Raw genomic sequence first — 26,814 nt, 5'->3', positions numbered from 1 at the left:
CTGCGCCATAAAGGCCGCTGCGCGCTCCCGGGCTCAGCCCGCTGCGCGCCGCCCGCCTCCTTCCTCCGCGCACGTCCCAGTCCGTGTGCACTTCTGCTCCCGCCATGGCCGCGCTCACCCGGAATCCGCAGTTCCAGAAGCTGCAGCAGTGGCACCGCGAGCACGGCTCCGAGCTCAACCTGCGCCGCCTTTTCGACTCCAACAACGAGCGCTTCAACCGCTTCAGGTGCGCGCGGGCCGGGGATGGTGGTCGGCACGCGCGGGACGGGGTCCGGGCGTGGGGCCGAGGTCGCACCACGTTCGTCCTTGACGCCTCCTTGGAGCGGGTTCCCGGGGCTCGCGGGTTCGCTGGAGGTCTCGGGGCCGGGGCTGCTTAGTCATGAGGAGGAAGCGGGCCCCTCCCCCCAGGCTTCCCTTCCATGGGGATATCTCCCCCCACCTCCCTCCAGCCCTGGCCATATGAAAAGGGATTCTTTTCACAATTGTAAGGAGGGACCCTCGCTGACGCAGCAGGTGGCGAAGAGTTGGCCCCTTCCGCCCGCTCCTGGCCACAATGGTCTTGGGACCATCTGCGGGGTGCCGGCAGGGTGGGGCAGGCCCGGGGGATATGCGGGGAGCCGCGGTGGAAGGGTGGAGGTGTTGGGGAGTGATTCCTGCTGAAGAGGATAGTAGGGCCCGAGACCTGTGAACGACTGGGAAATGGGAAGGAGTGTTGGAGGAAATCTTGGGCAGGCATGCGTCCGAGGGTGCTCTGGTTACTGATGCTGGGGGGTGCGGGACTGGGGCCGGGGTGGAGGCGGACAGTGTCTGAGGCTCTGGACCGTAAGTGCCCGATGACCAGCCCTGTCTGTCATCTGGATCGGTGCCTGAATAAGTTGACGCACAGAGTGGAAGCTCTGGGAGGGGGCGCCCGGCTCTTTTTCTAGGGTCTGCTTGTACCTGGGTCCTGTGAGGATGGTCTCTCTAACTGCTGCAGGTCAGCTTGGTGGGCTGGGAGGTGACAGACACCACCACTGTGCTGGGCAGCTGAGGCCCTTTTGGGTTGTGGCACAGGGAAGATCTTTCTTCTGGATGAAGCTTCTGCTGTTCTGGTCAGGGGTAGGCTGGAGAGACCTGGGGTGTGGTCAGCAGCTCCTGCATCTTTCTACAGCTTGACTCTCAACACCAATCATGGGCATATTCTGGTGGATTACTCCAAGAACCTTGTGACGGACGAGGTGATGCAGATGCTGGTGGACCTGGTAATGTTCTGCTTGGGGAGGCTTGACCTGTGACCCAAGGTGTGGCGGGTGAGCTGGGCTCCCCAAGTCCTTGAGCATCTTGACTTCCATCTCTCAGTGGACCTCTGTAATTGCCTCTGTGCTAATGCAGGGCTCAGAGCAACATCCTAGGGGACCCCAGTGCCTGATGTCTGAGCAGACCCTTCCCAGACAGTGGGAGGGGGAGCCAGGCTGCAGCCGTCTGTCAGCCCCATTGGGGGCAGCAGCAAGCCTTATGCTTGGGGGCTTGGACTTGGGGCTACTGTGGGTGAGACCAGGCCTCAGTGTCTTCTCTTTCTAGGCCAAGTCCAGGGGCGTGGAGGCTGCCCGGGAGCGCATGTTCAATGGTGAGAAGATCAACTTTACCGAGGTGAGCATAGTGGACACCAGACTCCACATACCCTGTGGGGCCTCTTCCTTCCGACTGTTAGCAGCATTGCCTGTGTCTTCACCCTTCTCTTGGGCAATGCGTTTGCTTAATGAGGAGCCTAAAGGCCTGTTTCCTCAGGCTTGTTGCAGGGCTTTGTGGTGTGTCTTTTCTAAGACTGGCAGTCAGGATTTGGTGAACTCATTGGAATGGCTACCCATGGCTTCCTGTGTCTGCTCAGGGAGGAGCACATCTCAAGCCTGAAGGAAGAGGGTTTCTTAAGTCTTACTCAGACATTTTCTTGGAGAAGTTAATTCTGATTTGTCCTTGCTGCAAGTTTTATTAGTGACAAGAAGAATCTTATGTCACAAAAGACCTCCACCTCCTCAGGGGTAGGAGTCGGTAGGAAGCAGTGGTAAGGCCAGCCTTTCGGGGCCCTATTCCTGACTTGCTGTGGAAGCCTGGAGGCGTACTAAACACTGAGCGCCCAGAGTCTCTGTCTTTATGATGTTATTATCCTCCTTTTACATATGAGGAATCCGAGGCTCAGAGGTCAAGTCACTTATCCAAGACTAACTATAAGAGTCAGAGAGCCGGGTTTCAAACTCACCTCTTTCTTGCACTGCTGGGCTAGTTTGAGAGAGGCTGCAATCAAGGAGTGCTTTCCGGAGGAGTGCATTTGCCTGTGGAGTGTGGGGCAGGAGTGTGGTGTCATGAAACCGTCCACCTTAGTGAGCTCACTGGGTTGGAATCCCAAGACAGTCCCTTTCCTGTCCACCTGGGGTCTTTAGACCTTCCCTCAAGGACTTCTCTGTTGGCTTCAGTTGGATGGGGCCGTTTCATCGTGACTAGGCCAGCTGCCTGGCACCTGTCACAGGCTTTGGGTCTGGTTTAGTTTCTGGCAGTTGGTAGTGATGGGGCCACTTGGTGAGGAGGAAAGCTTGATTTGCCTGCCTTACTCCACATCCAAGGGGCCAGGGACACTTTTCAAAAGGTTCCAGCAAATATCATGTACCCTGGCACCTGTCACAGGCTTTGGGTCTGGTTTAGTTTCTGGCAGTTGGTAGTGATGGGGCCGCTTGGTGAGGAGGAAAGCTTGATTTGCCTGCCTTACTCCACATCCAAGGGGCCAGGGACACTTTTCAAAAGGTTCCAGCAAATATCATGTACTCTTATCAGGAGGATGAAGTTACGTTAGGCTTAATGAGCCCTGTCCTCTGAAGGCATTTAATGTGCCTCTCGTATTCCTCTTTCCTGTGGCTGTTCTGTCCCCCCCACTCCCTTCTGACTGTCTGCAGCACAACCGACTCCCATGAGCATATAGTGGGTTGTCAGTACAAGACCATGGTATTAACAGAGACCTCAGGGCCTGCCTGTCCGGCGGTTAGAGGACTAAGCTGATTCTGAGGGCCATAATTGCATCGTACCCACCTGGGACTGTGGCTGCCCTAGGGTGGAGTGGGGAGGTCAGTCTTCACACTGGCTTTCATCCCCAGGATCGGGCAGTGTTGCATGTGGCCCTGCGGAACCGGTCAAACACACCCATTCTGGTGGACGGCAAGGATGTGATGCCAGAAGTCAATAAGGTTCTAGACAAGATGAAGGCTTTCTGCCAGGTAAGCAGCTGCTGGGCTGGACTTGCCGCTGGCCATGTGTGTGTGTGTATTTGGGAATCCGGGATCCCTGATAGACAGCTCCTCCGCACTCCTTGGAGGCAGGACCCAGGCCCTTACTACAACCCAAGAGCCCCAGGCCCGCACTCCAGGCCCATGCAATTGCTGACCCTGGGGTCTCTGCTGAATCCCAAATTTCCTCTGGCCCTGCTCTGAAGGAACCCGCCTCTGACAGCAGTGGGGACAGCCTCTTCCCTGAATTATAGAGGCAGTGGGCTCAGGTGACAGGCTGCTAGTGCCAGTGGCAGAGGCCTGAAATGAAAAGTGAGGCCCGAAATGAAAAATGAGGCACCTGAGAGATGGGATGGTGGGGGAGGGAGACTGCTTTTTCTAACATCTTTAGTCCTATGCCCTTGTCACCTAGTCTAGAACCAGGTAAAATAAGTGTTGTAAACGTTCCTTGCTTCCACCCCAGCCAACTCTTCAGAGACAGCCTTTATAAAATTTCTTGTGACAACTTTCAAAAAGTTCCTATGCGTGCAATAGCATATATACACATCTCTTGTCTCCTCTTTGAAACACACTTGCACCCATGCACAAACACACAGGTTCATTTTCTACCTACACTTCTGCAGCTTATTTCCACTTAGAAATACATAAGAGATGTCCCTGTGTCAGCATCAATGCACATAACAATGCCTCCTCCTTTTCCTATGTGTGGGGGGATATGGGTTGCCTCAGAGACCAGCTCTGTGTCTCTAAGTTAACCACTGTTTCCTCAGTGTCTATCTCAGGGGTGATTCTGTAAGGGTCAGCAGATGTCCTCAAGCCTGAAATACAAGGGTGATGTCTGGGGGCCTGTGTGTCTGTGCGGGTTATGCATGCTCTGGGGTGATCATCTGGGCTCCTGTCAACTGTGATCACTCCCTGATTGTCGCTAAGCACAGTGGTCCATCCCCCTGTGTGGCTGGTCAGAGTCTGGTTGGTTTGGCCAAGAGCTGTTTTCAGACCCAAAAACGCTGTTGGCAGGAGGAGGTGATACTGGCACTGGTCGTAAAGGTCTGGCAGTCGTGTGCATGAGACTTCTCGGGTGAGGGAGACTCAGGATCCTGATGGGGAATCTGGATTCCAGAATATTCCTTAGGGTGGTTGGTCCCTGTGACAGACTTCAGGTGTAGGACATTCCCAGCTGTCTGCTGTGAGTGGCAGAGCTTACATGCCTCTGTTTGATCAACTCGTGTGTGCTCAGACATGCCATGTGGAGAGTGTGGCACTGACCGTGTGGGGTGCTGTTTCCAGGAAAGCCCTCCCTTAAAGGCCACTGGAGTACCTGACTCAGACTGATGGGGTTTTTATACTTCAAAAAAAGCTGCTAAACAGCAGCAATTCCATGAGGAGGAACATTCCCTATGTCTTTACTCTCAAAAGTTTGCCAAGATTGGGTGAAGATGTTCACTGTGGGGCCGGCCCGGTGGCGCACTGCTACAGTGCCCCGCTTGGGAAGCGCGGCGGCGCTCCCGCCGAGGGTTCGGATCCCACATACAGACCGGTTCCCGCTCACTGGCTGAGCGAGGTGCGGGAGCAACACCGAGGGTTGCGATCCCGTTGCTGGTCCCGATCCGGTACGGGGGTGACACTGGTGGTTGCGATCCGTTGCCGGACACGGAAAAAGACAAAAAGGAAAAAAAAAAAAAGATGTCCACTGTGACCTCGATTGTAGTGGGAAAACCCAAAAACAACCTGTACTCATTTGTCAGAGGACTCATCAATCAGTAAAATCAGTGTATATTCATATACTGTAGTCCTGGGTGCCATTAGGAATTAGGGAGCTGCCGTTGGGTTGACCTACTATGCTGTTGAGGATATAACTAGGAAGGAGTTGAAAAAGGAAGTTGCAGAATTGGTGTGTATCGTAAAGCCACATCTGGTCAAAGGGTGTGTGTAATTATATTAAAATACACATTTTTCCCTCTGGGATGCTTTAATATAACAAACCTTTGATGGTGAGATTGAGTGTTGAGAGCAACTTATTTATAAGTTGAGCAACTTATTTTATATCTTTCTGTATTGATGGAAATTTTCTCATGGTGGCAGTTGATTATTATTTAAAGAAACAATGCAAGTTGCTGGGTCTTGTTGGTTTTGAAAAGGCACATATACTAGTTTTCTATTGATGTGTAGGCAATTACTCCAAAACTTAGCAGATGGACCCTGTATGGGTCAACCGCCCCTCCCCACCCCACCCCAAAAATAGAAAAAGCAGATGGAAACAACAATCAACATTTCTTTGGGTCAGGAATTTTCAGTGGCTTTGCTGGGTGGTTCTAGCTCACGTCTCATAAGATTGCAGTCAGGATGTTGGCCAAGGTTGCAGTTGTCTGAATGCTTGATGGGGGCTGGAGGATCTGCTTTAAGGATGGCTCACTAGCAATTAGTGCTTGCTTTGGGGAGGCTTCAGTTCCTCACCATGTGGACCTCTCCACAGACAGTCTGTTTGTCCTCATGACAATGAAGCTGATTTCTCCCAGAGTGAGTGATCCAAAAGAGAACGAGGCAGAGTACCTTGAGGTCTTTTGTGACCTAGTGTCAGAAATCACACTCTTTCATTTTTTTAAATACCCTATTGATGTACAGATCAGCTCTGGTCAGCGTGGGAGGGGACTGCACAAGGGCATGAATGCCAGGAGGCAAGGATCACTTGTGACCATCTTGGAAGTTGGCTACTGTGTAGTGTGCCTCTAGCTCCCAGTGATTCGTGTTCTTTCCACATGCAAAATACCCCATTCACTTTCCTCTAAGGCCATAGCCCATTACAGTATCAGTTAGTTTAGAACTTCATCATCTGAGTGAGGTATAGGTGTAGCAGTACTTGCATTTCCTTTAGTACAACTCAAGTGCAGTTCCTTTCAGTCTGAAGACATGTAAATTAAAAAAACAAATAATCTGCTCCTCACACATCTAACATATAGTGGTAAGATAGGAATAAAATAGCTGATGTTGGATAATTACTTCTCAAAAAAGAAGGAAAATGGAAGGCACAGAAGAGTCATTGGTCCACAGCAATTCTGAAATCCAACAGGACATATGTTGGAAGTTGCTTGGTTAGGACTCAGACCTGGGAAAACTCCTCAAGGCTCTGGCTTCATCCTCACTCATCCCTTATACATGAAAGGCAGCCTGTATTTGCAGCTGCATAGTTTTCTCAGGCTACTTACTGCTTGTAGAAATGTGGGTGTCTAAAAGTCTCTTTGCCTTTTGTACTATCTCTGTTCCTTTCGATCCAAAGTGGTGGTGTTTTTGACAATTTAGTTATTTTAAAAACTTTGTGGGTCCGCTAGGAAGCTCACTGGGGTTTCACACCGTTAGGCAAAAGCCATATCAGAAGATTTCATTAAGATGCGTCCTTTTTTACCTTGCTTCTGAGACTGCACAGCCAATACCCTTAATCTTTTCAGAAGCCTTGTCTTTGACCAAAAGATTCATATTACTACCTTACCTCTTCCCGAGGACTTGACAAAGGGTTTTACAGCTATACGCTTGATTTCATCTTTTTAAAATTAAATTTAATTTAATGTTTTGGCACTGGCTGGTACAGGGATCAAATCCTTGACCTTGGTGTTGTCAGCACCTTGCTCTAACCAACTGAGCTAACTGGCTGGCCCTGTTTTTATTTTTATTTTTTATTTTTTTTGGCTTCATTTTTATACTATGCTTTTGTGACAGTGCCCTCCCTGCATTTCATATTTGCTAAGGAGCCATCTCTTAATTTTAGCATCAATTGTTGCCTGGAGAGGCTGGGAATTTTCAAACCCAGCAATTCCTGGCTCCTTTTTCCTTAAAAAGTTCTTCAGTTAGCTTATTTCTCTCCTTTTGTGTTTTATTGTAAGTACCAAGACACCAGGAAGTTCCTTTAGCACAGGCTGAAAATCTCCATACCTACATCCTTTAGCTCTTTCTTTTACTTTCCTTGTTAAGGCAGGCGACAGTGTTATTGAATACTGCAACTACACGACAAGGATTCTTTTCCCTCCAATTTCTAATAATGCTTTCCTTCCTTATCTTAAAACTCACACCAGCAGCCTCCTCAAGACTATCTGACATCTGCTCATAATCTCTTTCAGTGTTTTTTTAGGCTTTCACTAACTCTCTCCTTAAAATCCTTCTAGTTTTTGCCCACAGATTCAGGTTTTTACTATGACTACACCCTACTTTTGGTACCAAAATCCATACTAGTTATCTGTCATATACAATAGATTACACCAAAACTTGGCCTAAAACAGCAGTAAACATTTATCATCTCACACAGTGTCTATAGATTAGAAATTCAGGAGTGGCTTACCTGGTTGGTCTTGGTTTGGGAGTCTCTCTTGAGGTTGTAGTCGAGATGTTGGCAGTTATGTGAAAGTTTGGCGAGTTCTGGAGGATTCTTTTCCAAGGTGGTTCCCAGACATGGATAACAAGTTGGGACTGGCTGTTGGACGAAGGCCTCAGTCCCTCATCATGTGGACTTCTTCATAGGACGTTTGAATGTCCTCACAACATGGTAGGTGGCTTCCCCAAAAGGGAGCAATCCAAGAAAGTGAGGCAGAAACTGCGAGTTCTTTTATGACCTTGCTTCTGGGTGGTTTTTTTGTTGGTTTTTTTTTTTGGTTTTTTTTTTTTGGTTTTTTTTTTTTGGTTTTTTTTTTTTGGTTTTTTTTTTTTGGTTTTTTTTTTTTGGTTTTTTTTTTTTGGTTTTTTTTTTTTGGTTTTTTTTTTTTGGTTTTTTTTTTTTGGTTTTTTTTTTTTGGTTTTTTTTTTTTGGTTTTTTTTTTTTGGTTTTTTTTTTTTGGTTTTTTTTTTTTGGTTTTCTTTTTGGTTGCTGACCAGCATGGGGATCCGAAGCCGTGACCTTGGTATTATAAGGCTGAGCTCTAACCAACTGAGCTAACTGGCCAGCCTGTGACCTCACTTCTGAAGTCACATGCTGTCATTTTTGTAGTATCCTGATGGGTGCTTAGGTCAGCCTCTTCAGCATGAGAGGGGACTATCCAGGGGGTGTGCATACCAGGAGGCAAGGATCATTGCAGTCCATTTTGAGGTTGGCTGCATGTCTGATATTCTTGTCGCCGGTACATACCAGTCACAGTAGTTGGCATTTCACATTTCTTCATCTCTAACATATTAGGTTCTGCTGAGAGTTCACCCTTGTTTTGCAAATTCTGACAATATTACTGTGAGGTGGGGATGTCGCCCCACTTTTCTAACAAGGAAATAGATTCTGGTTGGTGGTGAGTGTGGTAGCAATCTACCACTTTGGTCTCAAGAGGCTCCTGTGAGGGCCTAGAAGTTGGGACTGAGGCATAAGGACACAGAAGTAATGATGTTTTTGAACAGTGGCTTATAAACAGAGGTTTGGGCTGATCACAACTTCCTGCTCTGTGCCAGAGTGTCCGGAGTGGTGACTGGAAGGGGTACTCAGGCAAGACCATCACAGATGTCATCAATATCGGCATTGGCGGCTCTGACCTGGTGAGGAGAGGACTGACTTGGGGTAGGGTGAGGGGCTGGGAATTGTTGTTCTCAGGGCCTTGGTTTCTCCAGTAATGGGACCTGGCTGTCCCCACCTCTTGTGGGCCTTGTAATCTTATTCTCTAATGCTGTGTCTCTCCACAGGGACCCCTCATGGTGACTGAAGCCCTTAAGCCATACTCCTCGGGAGGTCCCAGAGTTTGGTTTGTCTCCAACATTGATGGGACACACATTGCCAAAACCTTGGCTAACTTGAACCCTGAGTCCTCCCTATTCATTATCGCCTCCAAGGTATGGGCTCTCGCTCCTGCCTGGCCACCAGTTCTGAGTGACCCATGCTGTGTGGATTGGGTCCACACCACTGCCCTCAGACTGTTCTCTTATCTGGCAGCAGATGCACTTTACCTGGTGAAAGCCTGAACTGATCAGTTTGAACCTTTGTCTGAAGGCCACATCTACTCGTTTTACAGGATCTCTGCTCAGCCTGTGACGGTTCTCTACTTTCTTACAGATCTGTCCCTTATGTTGTTCCTTTCTGATCCCAGAGCCATGCTCTGATAATGTAGGGGTTTTGTTTATTGTTATTTATGTCATGTTTACTCACATTAATACATGTAAAATATTAAGAATTTTATCTGAATTCTGAGTTACCGCCCAGCCAGGTCAAAGTAAGCCCAGGTAATCTGCAGCTCCTTGCCTGGGAGATGCCTCAGCCTTTGACTGACCTGGAGGATTAGGGTGGGGGTTGTGGCTTTTACTAGGGTCCCCCCTCCTCTGGTTGTAAAGTGCTAGAATCACAGGATGATGCTGTTACTTCCTGGCCACTCATCCTGGCTGTGTGGACGTGTGGGTTGGATGTTATATGGAGTAACTGTTGCTGATCCACAAACACTGCTCCTTGTGACAGCTGGGCACCAATGTGGCCTCTGCTCCTGAGCTCTGGCTCTAGGCTGTGCCTGACACTGAGCTCAGGGCTCACTGCTGTGCTCTTTGGTTGCAGACCTTTACTACCCAGGAGACCATCACAAATGCAGAGACAGCAAAGGAGTGGTTTCTCATGTCAGCCAAGAATGTGAGTCGGTGGTAGGGCCTCCCTCATGGTAGGGTGGGCGGTGGGCAATGCGTGGGCTAGGAAGAATAGTGTGAACCTACCTATCCACCTAAGTGGCCAAGCCTGCCCCTGTTTTTCCTGAAGCAGGAGGCAGCCCTACTGGGTACCTGCCTTATGTGGTTAAAACGAGTATTCATCTTTGGCTTTGCAGGCCTGGTCACACCAGATGTGGAGGACCTGCTCTAACTGTCTAAGGGCCCTTTCTATGGCCCTTTCTTTAAGGCCCCTTGGCTCTGCAGGATCCTTTTTACTCCTGGCCACACCCGTTTTACAGGGGAAAGACATCCCTGGGCCTTGTATGCTTTGAGATAGGATGGGCAGGCTGACCTGTGATCTCTCCGCCTTCTTAACCTTGACGTGAGGCCCCTCTGTCAGCCTCAGAACCAAGAACTGGAAATAGTCCCACGCAGGGCCTTGGTTTGTCCAGTGATGGGAGGATCACTACCCTTGGATAGTTTCCCTGACATGGGTTTGTTATGACATGGCTCTGTCTCTTGTAGCCTTCTGCAGTTGCGAAGCACTTTGTTGCCCTGTCTACTAACACAGTAAGTACCCGTGTGGCCTCCGATACTACCTCCCTGGGAGGGCCCAGGCCACATCCAGGTCATGGCCTTTCAGAATACTCAAGCTGAGGGCTGGCTGGTGAGCTCAGTTGGCTAGAGCTCTGTGATATAACACCAAGGTTAAGGGTTTGGATACCCTTACCTACCAGCCAACCAAAAAACAAAAAGGAAAGATACACAAGCCAAGTTGTGGTTCCTAGGTTTCGGGGGATCTTGGTTCAACTGATGGGATAGAAGAGTTGGTTGCCTGTGAGCTGCAAGCCATCCTCACCTTTTCTGTTCTCCCATGCAATTTTTGCAGCCTGAAGAGGGTCTTGCAGTCATTGGGATCACGATAACCCCATCCATCTCCCAGAACACTCCATACACGTCACCTCCCTTGGTCTCTGCCACCCTGCCACTGGCGTCTCCCCAAATGGGATGACTGGGTGGGCGGGAGGGATGTGTCCCATTTCTCATGTAACGACATTCAGCCTCGATGCAGGGATATGACTTTTTGCCCCACTTAGTGATTGTATGAGTTGGTGATGCTGGGATTAGAGCCAGGGTCACCTGCCTGCCAGTTCTCACAGTCTACCTGGCCGCAAGGTTGTGCAAAGTAGGGAGGGGAGGCTTAGCAGGGCAGAGTGATGGTGTGGTCCTGGAACAGCAGCACTGGAGAACCTTGCTGAGCACTTGCTGTGTGGTGGGCACTGAGCTGTCAGACCTGGAACCACACTCAGGTCTTCTTGACCCTTCCCACCCAACCCCCTCCTCTGCCTCCAGTGCTGACCTGTCCATGGGGGCAGCACATATTAAGGCTGGCTAACCACAGCACCATTGTCTGCCTCCTGCAGACAGAGCTCCGACTGGTCAGTAGGGCTTCTCCTGTGAGGAATAGGTAAGGGGGTGCTGGCCTTGTCTGCCAAAGGGACTTGGACACCTGAAAAATAGGACTGGTCTTCTCTTTAAGGCTTTTTGGGGTAGAGTCACCTTCTCACATATGGGAAGGGCTGGGTAGCCATCCAGACTGTGTTGCCTGGCCTGGGAGGTGGCCCCTGTCCATGCTCGTGTTCCAGCCCTAGGCTCAGGCTCCCAGGTGTTCCGAGGGGTCGTTCTCTGGTATCCTGGACAGGCCCAGGTGACAGTTCTTGCAGAGTAGTATGTGGGCCAGGTCCTCAGACAGGGTGTACAGTGTCACTCAGCAGGAGACTTTGCAGGCACAAAGCCACTGGTGTGCTGGATGTGGGCAGATCCTGGGCCCCACTCTTGCCTCATAGGCTGCGCCACTCCTGCCCCATGTGGGGCTCTGAGGAAGGCAAGAAGGCACCCCCAGCTCATATAGCACAAGTCCTTTCCTCCTGGAGCATCTGTTCTTGTCTCGCTAACAGATGCTTCTTTTCATCTCTCTCCCTTTGCCTTTTTAGGTCAAAGTGAAGAAGTTTGGAATTGACCCTCAAAACATGTTCGAGTTCTGGGATGTAAGTACAGGCACTTCCTGCGCTGGGTGAATTATGTGACCTTTGCGAAGTAATGGCTATTGAGCCACAGATGAGGGGCCCATGAAGTCAGGTCAGCATTTATTGAGTACCTGCTGCATGCCTAGCTTTGAGAAAGGCAGAGAGGCCCTTAGAGAGGCTTGTAGGTCAGGAGCAACTGAGTCAGGATGAGAGCTTCATTTCTGCTGATGGCAGGCTGAGCTTGGGAGGCCAGGTTGACACCCCCTGGGTGCCTGCCACCAGAACCCACTGTGGGGTAATCGGAGCCACCCCTTCCCCCCTTGCTGAGCTGAGGTTGTGAGTTATTTTCAGTGATGACCTTTTTCTGAGCTGCAGCCACAATCTCTAAGGGCCAAGGGTCAGGGTGAGGCAGTAGGTGTGACTGGGTAGGCGTGGAAAGGAGCAGCTGGTGAGTGGTGGATAGGAGATGCCAGGCCTGGGGCCAGGGTGGGGCCGTGCCTGGGTAGTTTGCAGAGCAAAGCTTGCCTGAGTGGCAGAGCTGCAGGCTGCTCTGTAGTGACAGGTAGTCACATGGACTCACCTCTGCTGGGGCCAGGCAGTGAACGGGAGCTTTCCTTGTAGGCTTGCTTGAGTGCAGTAGTGGTACGAGAAGGTCTGTGAGCCTGCAGGCTCTGGCTGTGGGGGGTTGGGGTGCAGGGATGCAGTGCAGGGGCTGGCGTGGGCACTGTGAGTACAGTGATGTGGCTGGGCATGGATGCAGTGCAGGCCCACTAAAGAGTGTATCGCCCATTTGGGGGTTGTCCCCCTGAGGCTGTTTCCAGGCCTTTGGACTGGAGGCTCTTTGCTTGATGGCAGCATCCACGGGTGTAACCTCCTTACTTTGAAATCTCTAAAGGCCTTTTCTACTGGGTTCTGGGAGAGAATGAAGCCCTAATGCCCTAAACCATCCACTGTGTATAATGAGTTAACTTCTTTCTAGAATGGGACTAGTTATGTGCCATCCTTGGAGGAATTGAGAAGAGTCACTCAAATCATTTTCTGCATCCTGTGGCTCAGATGAGGAACCCTGGTCAAGAGAGACTGTGCAGCTTCTAACACATATTGCATACCTGATAAAGGAGGGGAGCAACTTCCACCTCCCTGGGATCTGGAGCCTAAGCAGGTGGTGGGCAGGGACATGTGGGTGCTCCTGCTAGCTAAAGAGCACCGCAGAGCAGGGTCTTCATTGCCCATAACTGCGCAGCATGCAGAGATGAGTTGGGGTGTGGCTCAGGGAGAAGAATGGGTCTCCCAGGTAATACCTAAGAATGACAGCAGAGCTCAGGAACATGGGGCCAATGTTGGCTAGTGAACTATAAGTGGCCAGGGTGGGCACAGTGGAGGCCTCCTGGGCCAGGCTAGACATAGCACATACCACAGTAGCCTGAGGAGGGACCTTCCTGAGTCACTAGAGTGTATACTACTGAATCAAGAAGGTGATGTCTGAGGAACTCAGGGACAGGGACAGGTGAAGTTTTTGGAGCTAGGGTCTCAGGTGAGATAGAAGCATCGGGGCAGGCATAGGGTTACAGCACTGGCTTTGAGGTGAGATTGGAAGAGGTAAGTATAAGTGGTGAGACTCAGTCTGCTGGGTTCAGTCATTGGGCATCTTGTGTGTCAGGATAAAGCAGAGGTGTGGTGGTAAACTGTGGGGTCTCTCAGGGCCCAGCCAGAGTCAGCAGACATTGGAGAGCTAATTTTAGCTAGTGAGTTCTGAAGAGGAGCCAGCACAGGTACAGGTGAGTTCTGAGTAGGAACCAAGACAGACAAAGGTACAGGTGAGGTCTGTGAGTTCTGGAGGAGACACACATATTGAGAAGTGGTTCTATCAAGTAAGGTCTGAGGAAACAGTCGTGTATAGCTACTTAAACCTGGCTCTGTGGAAAGAGGTCTAGACTATGGTACAGGACAGGTCTATACATTGGGATCTCTCTGACTGGTTCTGAAAAGTGAGGATCAGGTAGTGGGTGGCTGATCACTTAAATGAGTTTGGAACCCAGGATTAGGCAAACGGGTCGGCCACCTGGTTCTCAGCATCCTGATCAGGTTTGATGAGCAGAGTTCCGGGGTGTCACAGAGACCTCTGAGGATCCATAGCGAGTACAAGGCATGGTCTATGGCATCAGGATGTGGCTGGGGTGGGGTCTGAGAAGCCCACACGAGGGAGTGGTAGGAACATATCTGGTTATAACAGGTGAGGACTGGGGAGCTGGGGCAGGTGAAGCACAGACAGGTAAGGTGCTACGTTGGTAAGGTGCATCTGAAAAGCTCATGGTAGATAAAGGTCTAGAGACCTGTGTCTGCAGGGTGAGATGTCCAAAGCTCAGGTCAGTCAGATACTGTTTGGCAACACTGGCTCTCACCAGGCAGTCCTCAGGCCGAAGTAAGCAGCCAGGGATCTGTCAGGTCTGAGGGAAGTGTCTGTTCAGGCTAGGTATGTATAGTGGGGTCTGTCAGGTGTGGAGCTATGTCTGTCTGAGGTCTCAGGAGCTGGAATCAGACAAAGGTGTGTATGACTGGATTTCTTTGTGGGTGGAGGCCTGAGGAGCCAAGATTAGGCACATGTAGATAGAACTAGATTGATCAGGTAAGGACACTGGAGCTAAAGATAGGCAGAGACAGGTAGAGCTGGGTCAGACAAGTGAGGACTAAAAATCCATGATTGGGTCCAGGTCAGAATGGTGTCCTCAGGTGACGTCTGAGCAGCTCTGGTGATACTGGTGTACCACTTTGGTGGTCCTGGAGGGTGGTCCAGGGTCCCCTGTGAAAAGACTGTAAAGCTGGAGTCAGACAAAGGGATGGAGAACGGTATCCATCTGGAAGGTTTATGAAGCCTTTGGCACAGGTAGGTAGAGCAGGTCTGGCAGGTGAAGTTTGAGGAGTTAAGGTTAGACACAGGTTTGTACTTTTGGGTCTCACAGGTAAGGTCTGAATTGCTGAGGTCAGGTCCTGGTTTGTATTCCGAGTCTGAGAAGCTGGATCAAGCATGATGTGTAGAGTTTGTCAGGTACTGTCTTTGAAACCAAGGGCAAGCAGAGGTAGATTGACCTGAAAAGCCATAAGGTTAGGTTTATTAAACTTGTCCTGCCGTTGAGGTCAGGCACAGGTAGAGTGAGATACATCCATAGAGTGGATATATCAGGTGAGGCCTGAGAAGCCAGGGTTTGGATCATCTAGAAAGAACTGTATCTCTTAGATGACCTCTGAGGATATGAACTGAAGAAAGGTAGATAGAGCTAAATCTCTCAGGTGAGATCTGAGGAGCTGTGATCTGGCACAGTAAGTAGACCTGGATCTCTCAGGTGGGGTCAAGATACGTAGAACTTTATCTCTTGGGTGAGGTTGAGTTGTTGTGGCCAAGCATAGGTATGTGGAATTGAGTTTTTTGGGTAAGGTCTGTGGAGTCTGTATCTGGTACAGGTTTGTATCTTTGGGTCTGTCAGATCTGAAGAATGTGAAGCTCAGGTGGGTGGAGCAGGGTTTGTCAGGTAAGGTCTATGTGGAGCCAGGATCAGGGCAGGTTCATAAAACAGGGTGTGTCTGTTGAGATCTGAAAAGTCATAGTCTAGCTTGGGCAAGAAGAAACAAATGTGTTGGATGAGGTATGAGCAGCTGAGGTGTGAGGTACAGGTAGGCAGAGTTGATCCACCAGGTACAATCTCGGGAACCATGATCAAATGCAGGTATGGAATGCTGGCCCACCAGGTGCAGTCTCAGGAGCCATTATCAAGCACAAGTAGGCAGAACTGGCACACCACATGCAGTGTGATGACCCAAGGTCAGGCTCAGGTAGGTAGAGCTGGCCTGCCAGGTATGGTCTGAAGAGATGGGGTCGTGTACAGGTAGGTAGAGCTAAGGTTTTAGGTACAGTTTGAGGAGCCAGGGTCAAAGACTGGTAGGTAGAACTGGCTGGCCGGGTGTGGTCTTAGAACCCAGGGTTAAGTACAGGTAGGTAAAGCTAGCCACTCAGGTGCGGTTCGAGGAGCCAAGGTCAAGCACAGGTAGCTAGAGTTGGTCCACCAGAGGCAGTGTAAGGAGCCCAGGCCGTGCCAAAGGTAGGTAAGGCTAGCCTTCCAGGTCCACTCTGAGGAGTCAGGGTTAAGCACAGGTAGGTAGAGCTAACCTTCCAGGTATGGTCTGAGGACCCAGGGTCAAGCTAAAGGTAGGTAGAGTTGGACCACCAGGTGCAATGTAAGGAGCCCAGGTCAAGCACAGGTAGGCAGAGCTGGTCCACTGGGTGTGGTCTGAGAAGCAAGGGTCAAGCACAGGTAGGTAGAGCTGGCACACCAGGTGCAGTGTAGGGAGCCTGGATCAAGCACAGGTAGGCAGAGCTGGTCCACCAGGTGCGGTCTGAGAAGCAAGGGTCAAGCCAAAGGTAGGTAGATCTGGCCCACCAGGTGTATGTAAGGAGCCCAGGTCATGCACAGGTAGGCAGAGCTGGTCCACCAGGTGTGGTCTGAGAAGCCAGAGTCAAGCCAAAGGTAGGTAGAGTTGGCCAATTAGGTGCAAAGTAAGGAGCCCAGGTCAAGCACAGGTAGGCAGAGCTGGTCCACCAGGTGCGGTCTGAGAAGCCAGAGTCAAGCCAAAGGTAGGTAGACCTGGCCCATCAGGTACAAAGTAAGGAGCCCAGGTCAAGCACAGGTAGGCAGAGCTGGTCCACCAGGTGCGGTCTGAGAAGCAAGGGTCAAGCCAAAGGTAGGTAGATCTGGCCCACCAGGTGCATGTAGGGAGCCCAGGTCATGCACAGGTAGGCAGAGCTGGTCAACCAGATGTGGTCTGAGAAGCAAGGGTCAAGCCAAAGGTAGGTAGAGCTCGCCCACCAGGTGCATGTAGGGAGCCCAGGTCATGCACAGGTAGGCAGAGCTTGTCCACCAGGTGTGGTCTGAGAAGCCAGGGTCAAGTACAGGTAGGCAGAGCTTGTCCACCAGGTGTGGTCTGAGAAGCAAGGGTGAAGCCAAAGGTAGGTAGAGCTGGCCCACCAGGTGCATGTAAGGAGCCTGCGTCATGTACAGGTAGGCAGAGCTGGTCCGCTAGGTGCGGTCTGAGAAGCAAGCGTCAAGCCAAAGGTAAGGTAGGTAGAGCTGGCACACCAGGTGCATGTAAGGAGCCCGGGTCATGCACAGGTAGGCAGAGCTGGTCCACCAGGTGTGGTCTGAGAAGCAAGGGTCAAGCCAAAGGTAGGTAGATCTGGCCCACCAGGTGCATGTAAGGAGCCTGGGTCATGTACAGGTAGGCAGAGCTGGTCAACTAGATGTGGTCTGAGAAGCAAGTGTCAAGCCAAAGGTAAGGTAGGTAGAGCTGGCACACCAGGTGCATGTAAGGAGCCTGCGTCATGTACAGGTAGGCAGAGCTGGTCAACTAGATGTGGTCTGAGAAGCAAGTGTCAAGCCAAAGGTAAGGTAGGTAGAGCTGGCACACCAGGTGCATGTAAGGAGCCCGGGTCATGCACAGGTAGACAGAGCTGGTCTACCAGGTGTGGTCTGAGGAGCCAGGGTGAAACACAGGCAGGCAAAGCTGGTCTGCCAGGTATAGTCACTGCAGGAGGCCTGAGGTGTTACGGTTGAATACAGGTAGGTAGAGTTGGCTCCTTCAGGAGTTGGATTCAGGCAAAGGTATGTACCCCTGGGTCTTTGTGGTGATACCTGAAGAACCAGGGTAAAGCCTAGGCGGGTAGAGCAGCTTCTCAGGTCAGGTCCACAGTACTGGGGTCCCTACAGGTAGGCAGAATACTGTGGGTCTCACAGGAGGTCCACGGGCCCTAAGTTAGACGTGAGTAGGTAGATAGGGCTCTCTTAAGCAAGGACTTTGGAGCTAGAGGTATGTACAACTGGGGACTTGCAGGTGAAGTCCTCGAGGAATGGTTCAAGCTCAGGTGTGTTGACCTAGGTCTTAGAGGGTAGACCTGGGGAGCGTGGGTCAGTCACAAGTTGGTAAAAGAAACTACATCTCTCACGTGTGGTCTGTGGAGCCAGTTCAGAGACAGGTATACAGAGATGTTCCTGTCTGATGAGGTCTGAGGCTGCTTACTGAGGTCATTGATGCTGGGGTTAAGCAAAGATTGGCAGTGGCAGATCTGTCTGTGAGACGTGAAAAGCTGAGCCAGACACAGGATATAGACTGCCAAGTTCAGGCATGTATAAACAGAGCTGGTCCTCCAGGAAGGTGTGAGAAATCCCATTTGAGTTCAGGGAGGTGGACCCAGGTCTGTCAGTTGAGGTGCGAGGGGTCAGGGTTTGGCGCAGACAGATATGGGAAGCCTGGTCATCAGCTGAGATGTCTGGAACCTGTGTCTGACACTGCAGTGTGAGACTCTGGCATTGGACACAGGCAGAGCTAGGTCTCCCAGTGAAGCCATTGCATCCATACCCAGTGCTGGTATGCTTACCTGCTTTTGTGAGTATGGACACAGGGTCAGTTTGGCAAAAGTGTATAAACATAGTCTTAGGTGGGTTCTTGCCACCAGGTTCAGACACAAAGGTATCCCTGGGCTTGTTAGGTCAAGTGGGTGGGGAAGGGTCTGGCCCAGAGATGCATGATTGGTTTGGCTGTCCAGGCCTGAGGGAGGTGGGTCAGACACAGGTGGGACATTTGGTGGTAGGATTAGGCACAATTAAGTGGGGAGTGTGGGCTCATCAAGAGAAAGCCATAGTCATTGTAGGTATCTGTAGCTGGGTCTGCCTGGAGATGTCTGGGGAGCCCTTGGGATCAGGTAGGACAGGCAGAATGCCCTGATCCAGGTCAGCTACCTGTTCTCAGCACCCTGGTTGGTTGCCCGAGGAACTGTAACCAGTCCAGGGTATGGTCTTTGGCATTGTGTTCTGGTTAGCATAGGGTCTGAGTTGCCTAAGTGAAGAAAAAGTTAGAATTATACCCGGTTAGATCAGGTGAGGTTTGGGGGACTGGGGTAGTTGAGGCACAGAACGTCAAACTGACTGAGGAGCTGCATCTATAAGATATGGTCTGGGAGGCCCACTGCAGAGCTAAAGACCTATAAAGGGGAGGTCTAAAGACCTGTGTCTGTAGATGGAGGGCTCAAAGGCTCAGGTCAGACAGTGTTTGGCATTGCTTTGCTCTCCCAAAAGTGAGATCCGAGAACTTGATCTCAGCCAGGGTCGGCAGCCGGGACTCTTCAGTCTATGGGCTGGCTGGCTGCTCAGACTCAGTTTCTAGAACTGAGTCGGTTATGTGAGATCTGCGAGCCTGTGTCAAGCATGATGTGGTCTATGGGACTGTCTGTCAGGTGAGGCTCCCCCAAACCTGGACCCTTTCCAGGTAAAGTGTTTGGGGGAACCGTAAGTGGTTTGCTTCCATTCTTACCTCCCCCACAGACTCTTCTCACTTCTCCACCCTTGCCTCCCATCTTTGACCCTCCAGTCCACACTCTTTCCTCTTCTGGATTGTGCTGTGCTTCCTCCTGCCCAGCCTTTCTTAGTGGGCTTCCAGGAGAGAATTAAGCCCTAACATCCAAGACATCCATCGGCTATAATGCATTAACCTCTCTCTTTGCATCCAGAAGGGTACTAGCCTTGAACCCTTCGGAGAATTGAGAAATTAAATCACTTAAATCGTTTTCTTTTTTTCTTGCTTTTTTTTTGGTGGCTGGCTGGTATGGCTCAAATCATTTTCTGTGGGGCTTAATTCTCTCACTATTGAGAAAGGCTGCTCTTGCCACAGGACCTTTGCATGTGCTGTTCTGGCTGCTGGAAAGCTGCTTCTCCAGTGCTTCTCTGGATAATGCCTGCTCATCCTTCAGTTCTAGGCTCAAGCACCCCCCAGATTCCTTTTATAATTGGTCTCGGCAGTGTGTTCCCTTTCTCCTGAGCACTTGTTTCTCAGTTTCATGTTTGTTAGCATGATGATTTAATTTACATCTCTCCCCACTGGACTGTTTCCATTGCCTGTGCTAGGAATGTGGTGGGTGCTCAATAAACGGTTGTTAGGAGGAAGTGCATGGAGTCCTGAGGATTTTTTTTTTTTTTTTTTTAAAGATGACCGGTAAGGGGATCTTAACCCTTGACTTGGTGTTGTCAACACCACGCTCACCCAGTGAGCAACAGGCCATCCCTATGTGGGATCCGAACCCGGGGCCTTGGTGTTATCAGCACCACACTCTCCCGAGTGAGCCACGGGCCGGCCCGAGTCCTGAGGATTTTGATGATACAAAGTGAAGTCTACAAGTGTAGCATAAGAAGGTACAGTGTGAATGGTAGGCCTAAGTGTGTTTTGGGGCTGAGGCTGAGAAGGTCTGTTAAGCCCAGGTATGAGCCCCTGGGCCTGTCAGTGTCCTGGGGGAAGGGGGGGTGGCGAGAAACAGGTATGAGGTTCTGGGTCTATCAGTACAGCTTGAGGAGTCAGGAATGGGCATAGTTATGAGGCGCTGGGTCTGTCAGTGTCAGGGGGGGGCAGGGCCAAGCCCAGGTATGAGGCATTGGGTCTGTCAGTGCCCCAGGAGGCCTGACCAGACATGGGTATGAGACTCGGGGTCTGTCAGTGTGTGAAGATGCAGCCTAGCACAGGTAGGAAGTGGTGGGTTTTTCATTGTCCAGGGAAGTGTGCCCAGCACAGGTATGAGGTACTGGGTGGGTGTTCAAGGAGTTGGGTTGGGGCATGGGAATGGAGCTCTGGGTCTTTCAGTGTCTGAGTAGGCTTGGCCAAGTCCAAATAGGTACTAGGTTTTTCTCTGTCCAAGGAGGTTCAGGACCAGGCATAGGTAGCAGGTGCTGGGTCTTCTGTTGTCCAAGGAAGTATGTCTGGGCACAGTATGACATGCTGGGCCTTTCAATCTGAAGAGGCAAGCTGTGGCACAGGTACAAGGCCCTGGGTCTCTCAGTATCCAACGAGGCCAGGCCAGGTGCAGGTATGAGGCACTGATCTGTTAAGTGTCTGAGGAAGCAGATAAGGTACAGGTCAGAAGCCCTGGGTCTGTCAGTGTCTGAGGAAGCGGACTAGGTACAGGTATGGAGATAGTGGGTCCCTCTGTCTGAGGATGGGGGACACCCTGGCACAGTATGAGATGGTGGGTCTTGCACAGGTATGAGGTTCTGGGTCTGTCAATGTCTGAAGAGACAGACTAAGCATAGGTATGAGACTCTGGGTCTGTCAGTGTCCAAGGATGCAGATGAGACACAGTAATGAGGCTGTGAGTCTACAAATGTCTGAGGAGGCAGGTATGAGGTGCTGGGTCTGTCAGTGTTCAGCAAGGCCCGGGTACAGACATGAGGCTCTGATCTGTCGGTGTCTGAGGAGCTGGACTAGATACAAGTATGAGGCGCTGGGTCTGTCAGTGTCTGAGGAGGCGTGCATGGCACAGGTATGAGGCGCTGGGTCTGTCAGTGTCTGAGGAGACACAGTAGGCACAGATGTGAGACTCTGGGTCTGTCAGTGCCTGAGGAAGTGGGCCAGGCACAGGTAAAGGCGCTGAGTCTGTCAGTGTCTGAGGAGACGGGCCAGGCATGGGATGAGGTGTTGGGTCGGTCAGTGTCTGAGGAGGTGTGCATGGTGCAGGTATGAGTCTTATCAATGCCTGAGGAGACAGAGTAGGCTTAGGTATGAGATCCTGGGTCTGTCAATGTCTGAGGAGACAGGCCAGGCACAGTTATGAATGACTGGGTCTGTCAGTGTCCAAAGAGGTCCAGTACAGGTATGAGGCTCTGTTTTGTCAGTGTCTGAAGAGGTGGGGCCTGGTCCAGATATTAAGCTCTGGCTCTGCGAGGGTCTGAGGAGACAAGGCCAGCCATGGTAAGATCCTCAGTTGAGTCTTGTGGCTCTGGTCAGTCCTGTGTGTAGTCCGCCCTGTTGGTCAGCCCAAAGAGTCACCAGCGCCTGGCTGCTGTCTTGCTTCCCAGAGGTGGGTTGAGCCCAGGCCCTCCGAGATGCACTTGTGGAAGAGCAGTGCTCTCTGGGGACAAGTTTTATGGCAGGAGGGAGGGGGGCGGGGTGTGCCGGCCCTCCCTCAGCACCTCTTCTTGTCTCTCCTAGTGGGTAGGAGGACGCTACTCGCTGTGGTCAGCCATTGGACTCTCCATTGCCCTGCATGTGGGTAAGTGTGTGTTTGTGTGTCTGTGTGTCTGGCAGCTCCTGTGGGAAATCATGTTGCAGTCCAAGGTCAGGGGTGGGCGGCTCATGTCCCAGAACACCTTGCTGCTGACTTGTTCCTTGGCTGGAACATTTCCCTCAGGTCAGGAGGGGAGGCTAGAGTTTCTTTTGGGTTTGCAGGTTGGCTCTTCTCTCTGTCTCTCACAATTGCAATCCTGTTGGTCTCCCATTCCAGGCAGAGTTAGATCCAACTTTGCATTCAGGGCTGAATCTGATTAGAGTGGCTTTCTGCAGGCCCAAGTCCTCCCAGGTCTTGTTTCTTCTGGCTCCACATCCAGCCTTTCCCTGATTCCAGAAGAAGCTGCGCTCACTGCCAGGAGGGCGCAGGGCATGGCTATTTCTGCTGACATTGCTTTTATGTTGCAGGTTTTGACAACTTCGAGCAGCTGCTGTCAGGGGCTCACTGGATGGTGAGTGCTGAGGCTTGTGTTCTCTGCAAAGTCCTGGCCAGAGACATGTGTGTTGGTCCAGCCCCCTTCCTCTCTGTCTCCCTCCTTCCCTTCCCAGCAGCTGCTCAGCTCCCACCCACCCTCCTATTTAGGACCAGCACTTTTGCACAGCGCCTCTGGAGAAGAACGCCCCTGTCCTGTTGGCTCTGCTGGGTATCTGGTACATCAACTGCTTTGGGTGTGAGACGCAGGCCCTGCTGCCCTATGACCAGTACCTGCACCGCTTTGCTGCCTACTTTCAGCAGGTACCAGCCGCCAAGCCAGGCCTGGGAGTCAGCAGGGCCTGTGGGGACCCGGGAGGCCCAGGAGCCCAGAAATTCTTTGCCACATTGCCCTAGGGCATGGCCAAGGCCCACCTCTGCTCCCTGTCTCATGACGAATCTTTGTAGCCAGAGTTTTTTGTAACTCCTGATTAGCAGCTGAGTTTGACCACCATGGGAGGGCATGATGGGTTATCATGGTGCCCTGGCCAGTCAGGTCCTGGCTTGGCTCAGAGCATGTATCTCAGCTGAGGACATCACTCTGTGTGCCTGCCATAGGGTAGGGCCACGAGCTGGGACCCCCTATGACCTGCACTGCCTTTGTCCCTCCAGAAAAGCAAGTTGACACCCAGTTTGTGGTGTCTGTTTGGGCTACACAGCCCTCTGCCCTCACTGGAGTCTCCAGAGCCCTCAGAAACTAAGCAGTGCCTTTTTGGGTCAGATTCTCTTCCAGAAAGCCCTTTCACTTCTTTCCCTCTTTTGTTAAGTACAAACCTGGTCCCTGCCCTGCAGCCCTTGAAGTCCTTTGGGCAGGAACAGCAGACTTTTACCAACACCTAAAGGTGAATCCTGTGATTGAAGGAGGGGCCAAGGCCTCCCAAGGCCCAGCGTCTAGTTGTGGTAACAGCCCTCAAAGGCTGTACACTCTGTACCCCACCCTGCCCCTTCCTTAAGAAGTGAGTTGAAGATTTTATGACAGGTTTTGTTTTTAGGAGGTCCTCCCCTGACCTCTAGTCCCACCTTCTCCTGGTCCTGGGTCCTTCCTGCAGAGTGGTCTAAGCCAGAAATTTTGGGAATCCTGTGTCCTGAGGAGGAAGAGCATCATACCTGTGGGCACACATACAAAGGTCCACCTCACAGGGACAGGCCAGGGCAGGTATGCCTGGTACATCTCAGGAAGGACCTAGGCACAGTGCATGAAGGGGCAAGAGTTGCAGGTACAATGCTGGGTTTTTTTCCTCATCCTAGGGTGACATGGAGTCAAATGGGAAGTACATCACCAAGTCGGGCATCCGTGTGGACCACCAGACAGGCCCCATTGTGTGGGGGGAGCCAGGGACCAATGGCCAGCATGCCTTCTACCAGCTCATCCACCAAGGTAGGACCCATCTGGCCTGGGCAGGAGTAGTGCTGGGAGGGCAGGGACCTGCCAGCGGATATTTCTCACTTAGGTCAGCACTCTCGTGAGTGCTCATGGACTGGGGTTGTATAGGTGACCACAGTGCTCTTCACAGGCACCAAGATGATACCCTGTGACTTCCTCGTCCCGGTCCAGACCCAGCACCCAATACGGAAGGGTTTGCATCATAAGGTAAGATCCCCCATCTGGACCTTTCTCACACTTTCTTAGGCTCACATTACACCCAGGTCTTTTAAGATCTAATGCATTGAGCAGCAGTTATATTAGTTTTCTATTCCTGCTATAACCAATTACCCCAAACTTAGTGGCTTAAAACCACACCCATTTATTAACTCAGAGTTTCTGCTGGTCAGAAGTCCAGCATGCTCTGCTGTATCTGCTTAGCTGAAATCAAGGTGTTGGCAGAACCGTGTTCCTTTCTAGAGACTGTAGAGGAAAATCCTTTCCTTTGCTCATTCAAGTTGTTGGCAGAATCCATTTTCCTGTGGTTGTAGGACTGAGGTCCAGTTTCCTTGCTGTTGGCTGAGGGTTGTTCTCAGTTTCTAGACACTACCTTCATTCCCTTGCTTCTGGCCCCCTTCATCATAGAAACAGCAATGGCAGATTGAATCTTTCTCAAGATTCGATCCTCTCTTGCCACTTCTATCACATCTCTCTGACTGACCCATTTACCGACCTCTCCTACTTTTAAGGGCCCATGTAATTAGATTGGGCCCATTGGATAATCCAGGAAAATCTCCCTTTTTTAAGATCCGTAACTTTAATTCCATCTGTAAATTCCTTTGCTATGTAATATAACATACCCAGGTATAACAGCAGGGGTCAGAGTTCATGGAGCCAGGATCTTGCCTGTTATAACAGCAAATGGGAAAACCATCTAGTTCACAAACCTAACAGATTCCTTGAAGAGAACTTATTGTGCCTTCTCTTGGGTGTTCAGAGCAGCATAGGGTTACTGTGGGCACAAGCTTTGGAGTCACTGACCTGTGGTTGAATTCTCATTCTACCCCTCTCTAGTTCTGTGATCCAGCTTTATTGACTTGAGGTGGGAAAAAAGAGAGATGATGCCCTTAGGATCTTGTAAGATAGGTGTTGGTAGAGTTGTTAGCAGGACCATTGGCAGATAATGCATATTCCTTAAGGAGTAGTTATCACTGTTAGCCTTTTGGTGTCATCAGATGTGCCCTCCTATCCACCCTCACTCCAACTGAACTATGTAGTGGGTGACCCAGGCTGGGACTAACACCAACTGAGAAGTGCCAGGTGGTCTCATCTCTGCCTGAAGCTCAGGTAGTGCTTTCAGGAATAACTGGATGTCTCTCTTGTCAGATCCTCCTGGCCAACTTCTTGGCCCAGACAGAGGCCCTGATGAAGGGGAAATCGACAGAGGAGGCCCGAAAGGAGCTCCAGGCTGCAGGAGGGAGTCCAGAGGACTTTGAGAAGCTATTGCCACACAAGGTCAGCACTCCTCCTGTAGTCGGCTTTGGGTGGCATGCTAGAGTTGGAGGGAGGACGTTGTGGGGACAGGGGCTCATGGCATGCCTGGCTTCTCCTATACAGTGGGAGGGTCTGTCCTCCCAGTCCTGGATATCCCAGCCTCTGGGGTAGGATGTGCTTTCCTTCTAGGGTTTTGGGGATCAGGACTAACCTGTTGACATTCCTTGGTATGTTCTGAAGGTCTTTGAAGGAAACCGCCCAACAAATTCTATTGTGTTCACCAAGCTCACACCATTCATGCTTGGAGCCTTGATTGGTGAGTGAGTAGGAGAAAGTACTGGCTTGGGTTAGAGGTAAGTTTGGCTGGGCTGGTGGAGCCCTAATGTGTACTGTCTGCCACTTCTGCAGCCATGTACGAGCATAAGATCTTCATTCAGGGCATCATCTGGGACATCAACAGCTTTGACCAGTGGGGGTGAGTTGCTGACTCGGGAGGATGGGGACTGCCTGTGGGTTGTCTTGAGGATTTCACTGGCAATGCTCGAACCGTCCTCATGTTATTCTTCCTCTCCTTCATGGCAGAGTGGAGCTGGGAAAGCAACTGGCTAAGAAAATCGAGCCTGAGCTTGACGGCGACACTCCAGTGACCTCTCATGACTCGTCCACCAATGGGCTGATCAACTTCATCAAGCAGCAGCGTGAGGCCAGGACCCAGTGAACGCACGCGCCACTGCAGCCCCTGCTGTGGTCGGCCCGTCTCGTCCACCCTCAGAGTCCGAACTGCATGGTCCTGCCTCTCCCCGCCCAGAGCACCCTCTGGTGGGAGCTTGAACCACAGTCCTTTGGCGGAAGCTGGTCTGGAATTGCCACCCCCGCCTCCTGAATTCATGTCCGCTCTCCCTCTGTTTTATAATTTGCTGAAGTGTTTTAGTGCAGCTGATTTTTCTGACCCACGCTCACATTGTTGACATCCCAGGCAGAAAAATAAAGATGCCACAAAGGAAGTTGTAGACTCAGCCTCTTATTGTCTCCTGAGATGGTGCTTTATGCAGTGTTCTGAGTGTCCACTAGGTGGAATGCTGTCCCTTGGTTGACATGTGACTAAAAGTGGTGAGCAGGTCTAGAGTGGAGGAGGGTCCCTTGAGAAGAGCGTGGTGGGGTGGGGCACAGTCAAGGGCAGGGGGGCGACGTGGCCTCTAATCAAAGCCCAGCTCCACCTCCTCCCACTCCTCACCTCTGTGACTGGAGACAATGTAAACATCTCTTGTCTGGAGAGCTTTAAAAACCACATGAGATTATGTCTGTTTTGGGTGAATTACTGGCCAAGATCAAGGGTGACAACCATCTCTTGGCCAAATGTTCAGTTAATTCTGACCTTTTATAAGGTAGACATTGAAAACAGGATATTTTAACAAACTGCCCTTTTATCTTCTACTCAAGATATTAAATAGTATTTTTGGCCAATTAAACAGAAAAGGAATTTTCTTTTCTTTTTTTTTTTTTTTTTGTCTTTTTCCGTGTCCAGCAACG

At 51.0% G+C, this 26,814-nt stretch overlaps 1 protein-coding gene across 1 annotated transcript; it reads left to right on the top strand.

The window, feature by feature from the left end:
- GPI (glucose-6-phosphate isomerase) lies at positions 1–26,300 on the top strand. The gene is made up of 18 exons (XM_008574704.1): positions 1–226; positions 1,151–1,241; positions 1,561–1,629; positions 3,123–3,242; positions 8,667–8,750; positions 8,895–9,041; positions 9,751–9,822; positions 10,362–10,406; positions 11,831–11,884; positions 21,881–21,941; positions 22,364–22,407; positions 22,539–22,691; positions 23,676–23,805; positions 23,942–24,018; positions 25,177–25,305; positions 25,525–25,600; positions 25,693–25,759; positions 25,867–26,300. The coding sequence occupies exons 1-18, from the start codon at positions 105–107 to the stop codon at positions 26,000–26,002; spliced, it is 1,677 nt and encodes a 558-aa protein (XP_008572926.1). The 5' UTR covers positions 1–104; the 3' UTR covers positions 26,003–26,300.
- The last annotated feature ends 514 nt before the right edge of the window (positions 26,301–26,814 follow it).

Source organism: Galeopterus variegatus, unplaced genomic scaffold (assembly GCF_000696425.1).
Source record: "Galeopterus variegatus unplaced genomic scaffold, G_variegatus-3.0.2 Scaffold1089, whole genome shotgun sequence".
Taxonomy (NCBI): Eukaryota; Metazoa; Chordata; class Mammalia; order Dermoptera; family Cynocephalidae; genus Galeopterus; species Galeopterus variegatus.
The sequence above is the reverse complement of the archived record's forward strand: the minus strand, read 5'-3'. Positions and strand labels throughout refer to the sequence as shown.

Bases quoted from the DNA above. Each gene is read 5' to 3' on its own strand.
- GPI (XM_008574704.1), top strand. From the start codon at position 105: ATGGCCGCGCTCACCCGGAATCCGCAGTTCCAGAAGCTGCAGCAGTGG. The intron at 10,407-11,830 runs GTAAGTACCCGT...TTGCCTTTTTAG, and splicing joins TTGCCCTGTCTACTAACACA to GTCAAAGTGAAGAAGTTTGG. The intron at 25,601-25,692 runs GTGAGTGAGTAG...CCACTTCTGCAG, and splicing joins CATGCTTGGAGCCTTGATTG to CCATGTACGAGCATAAGATC.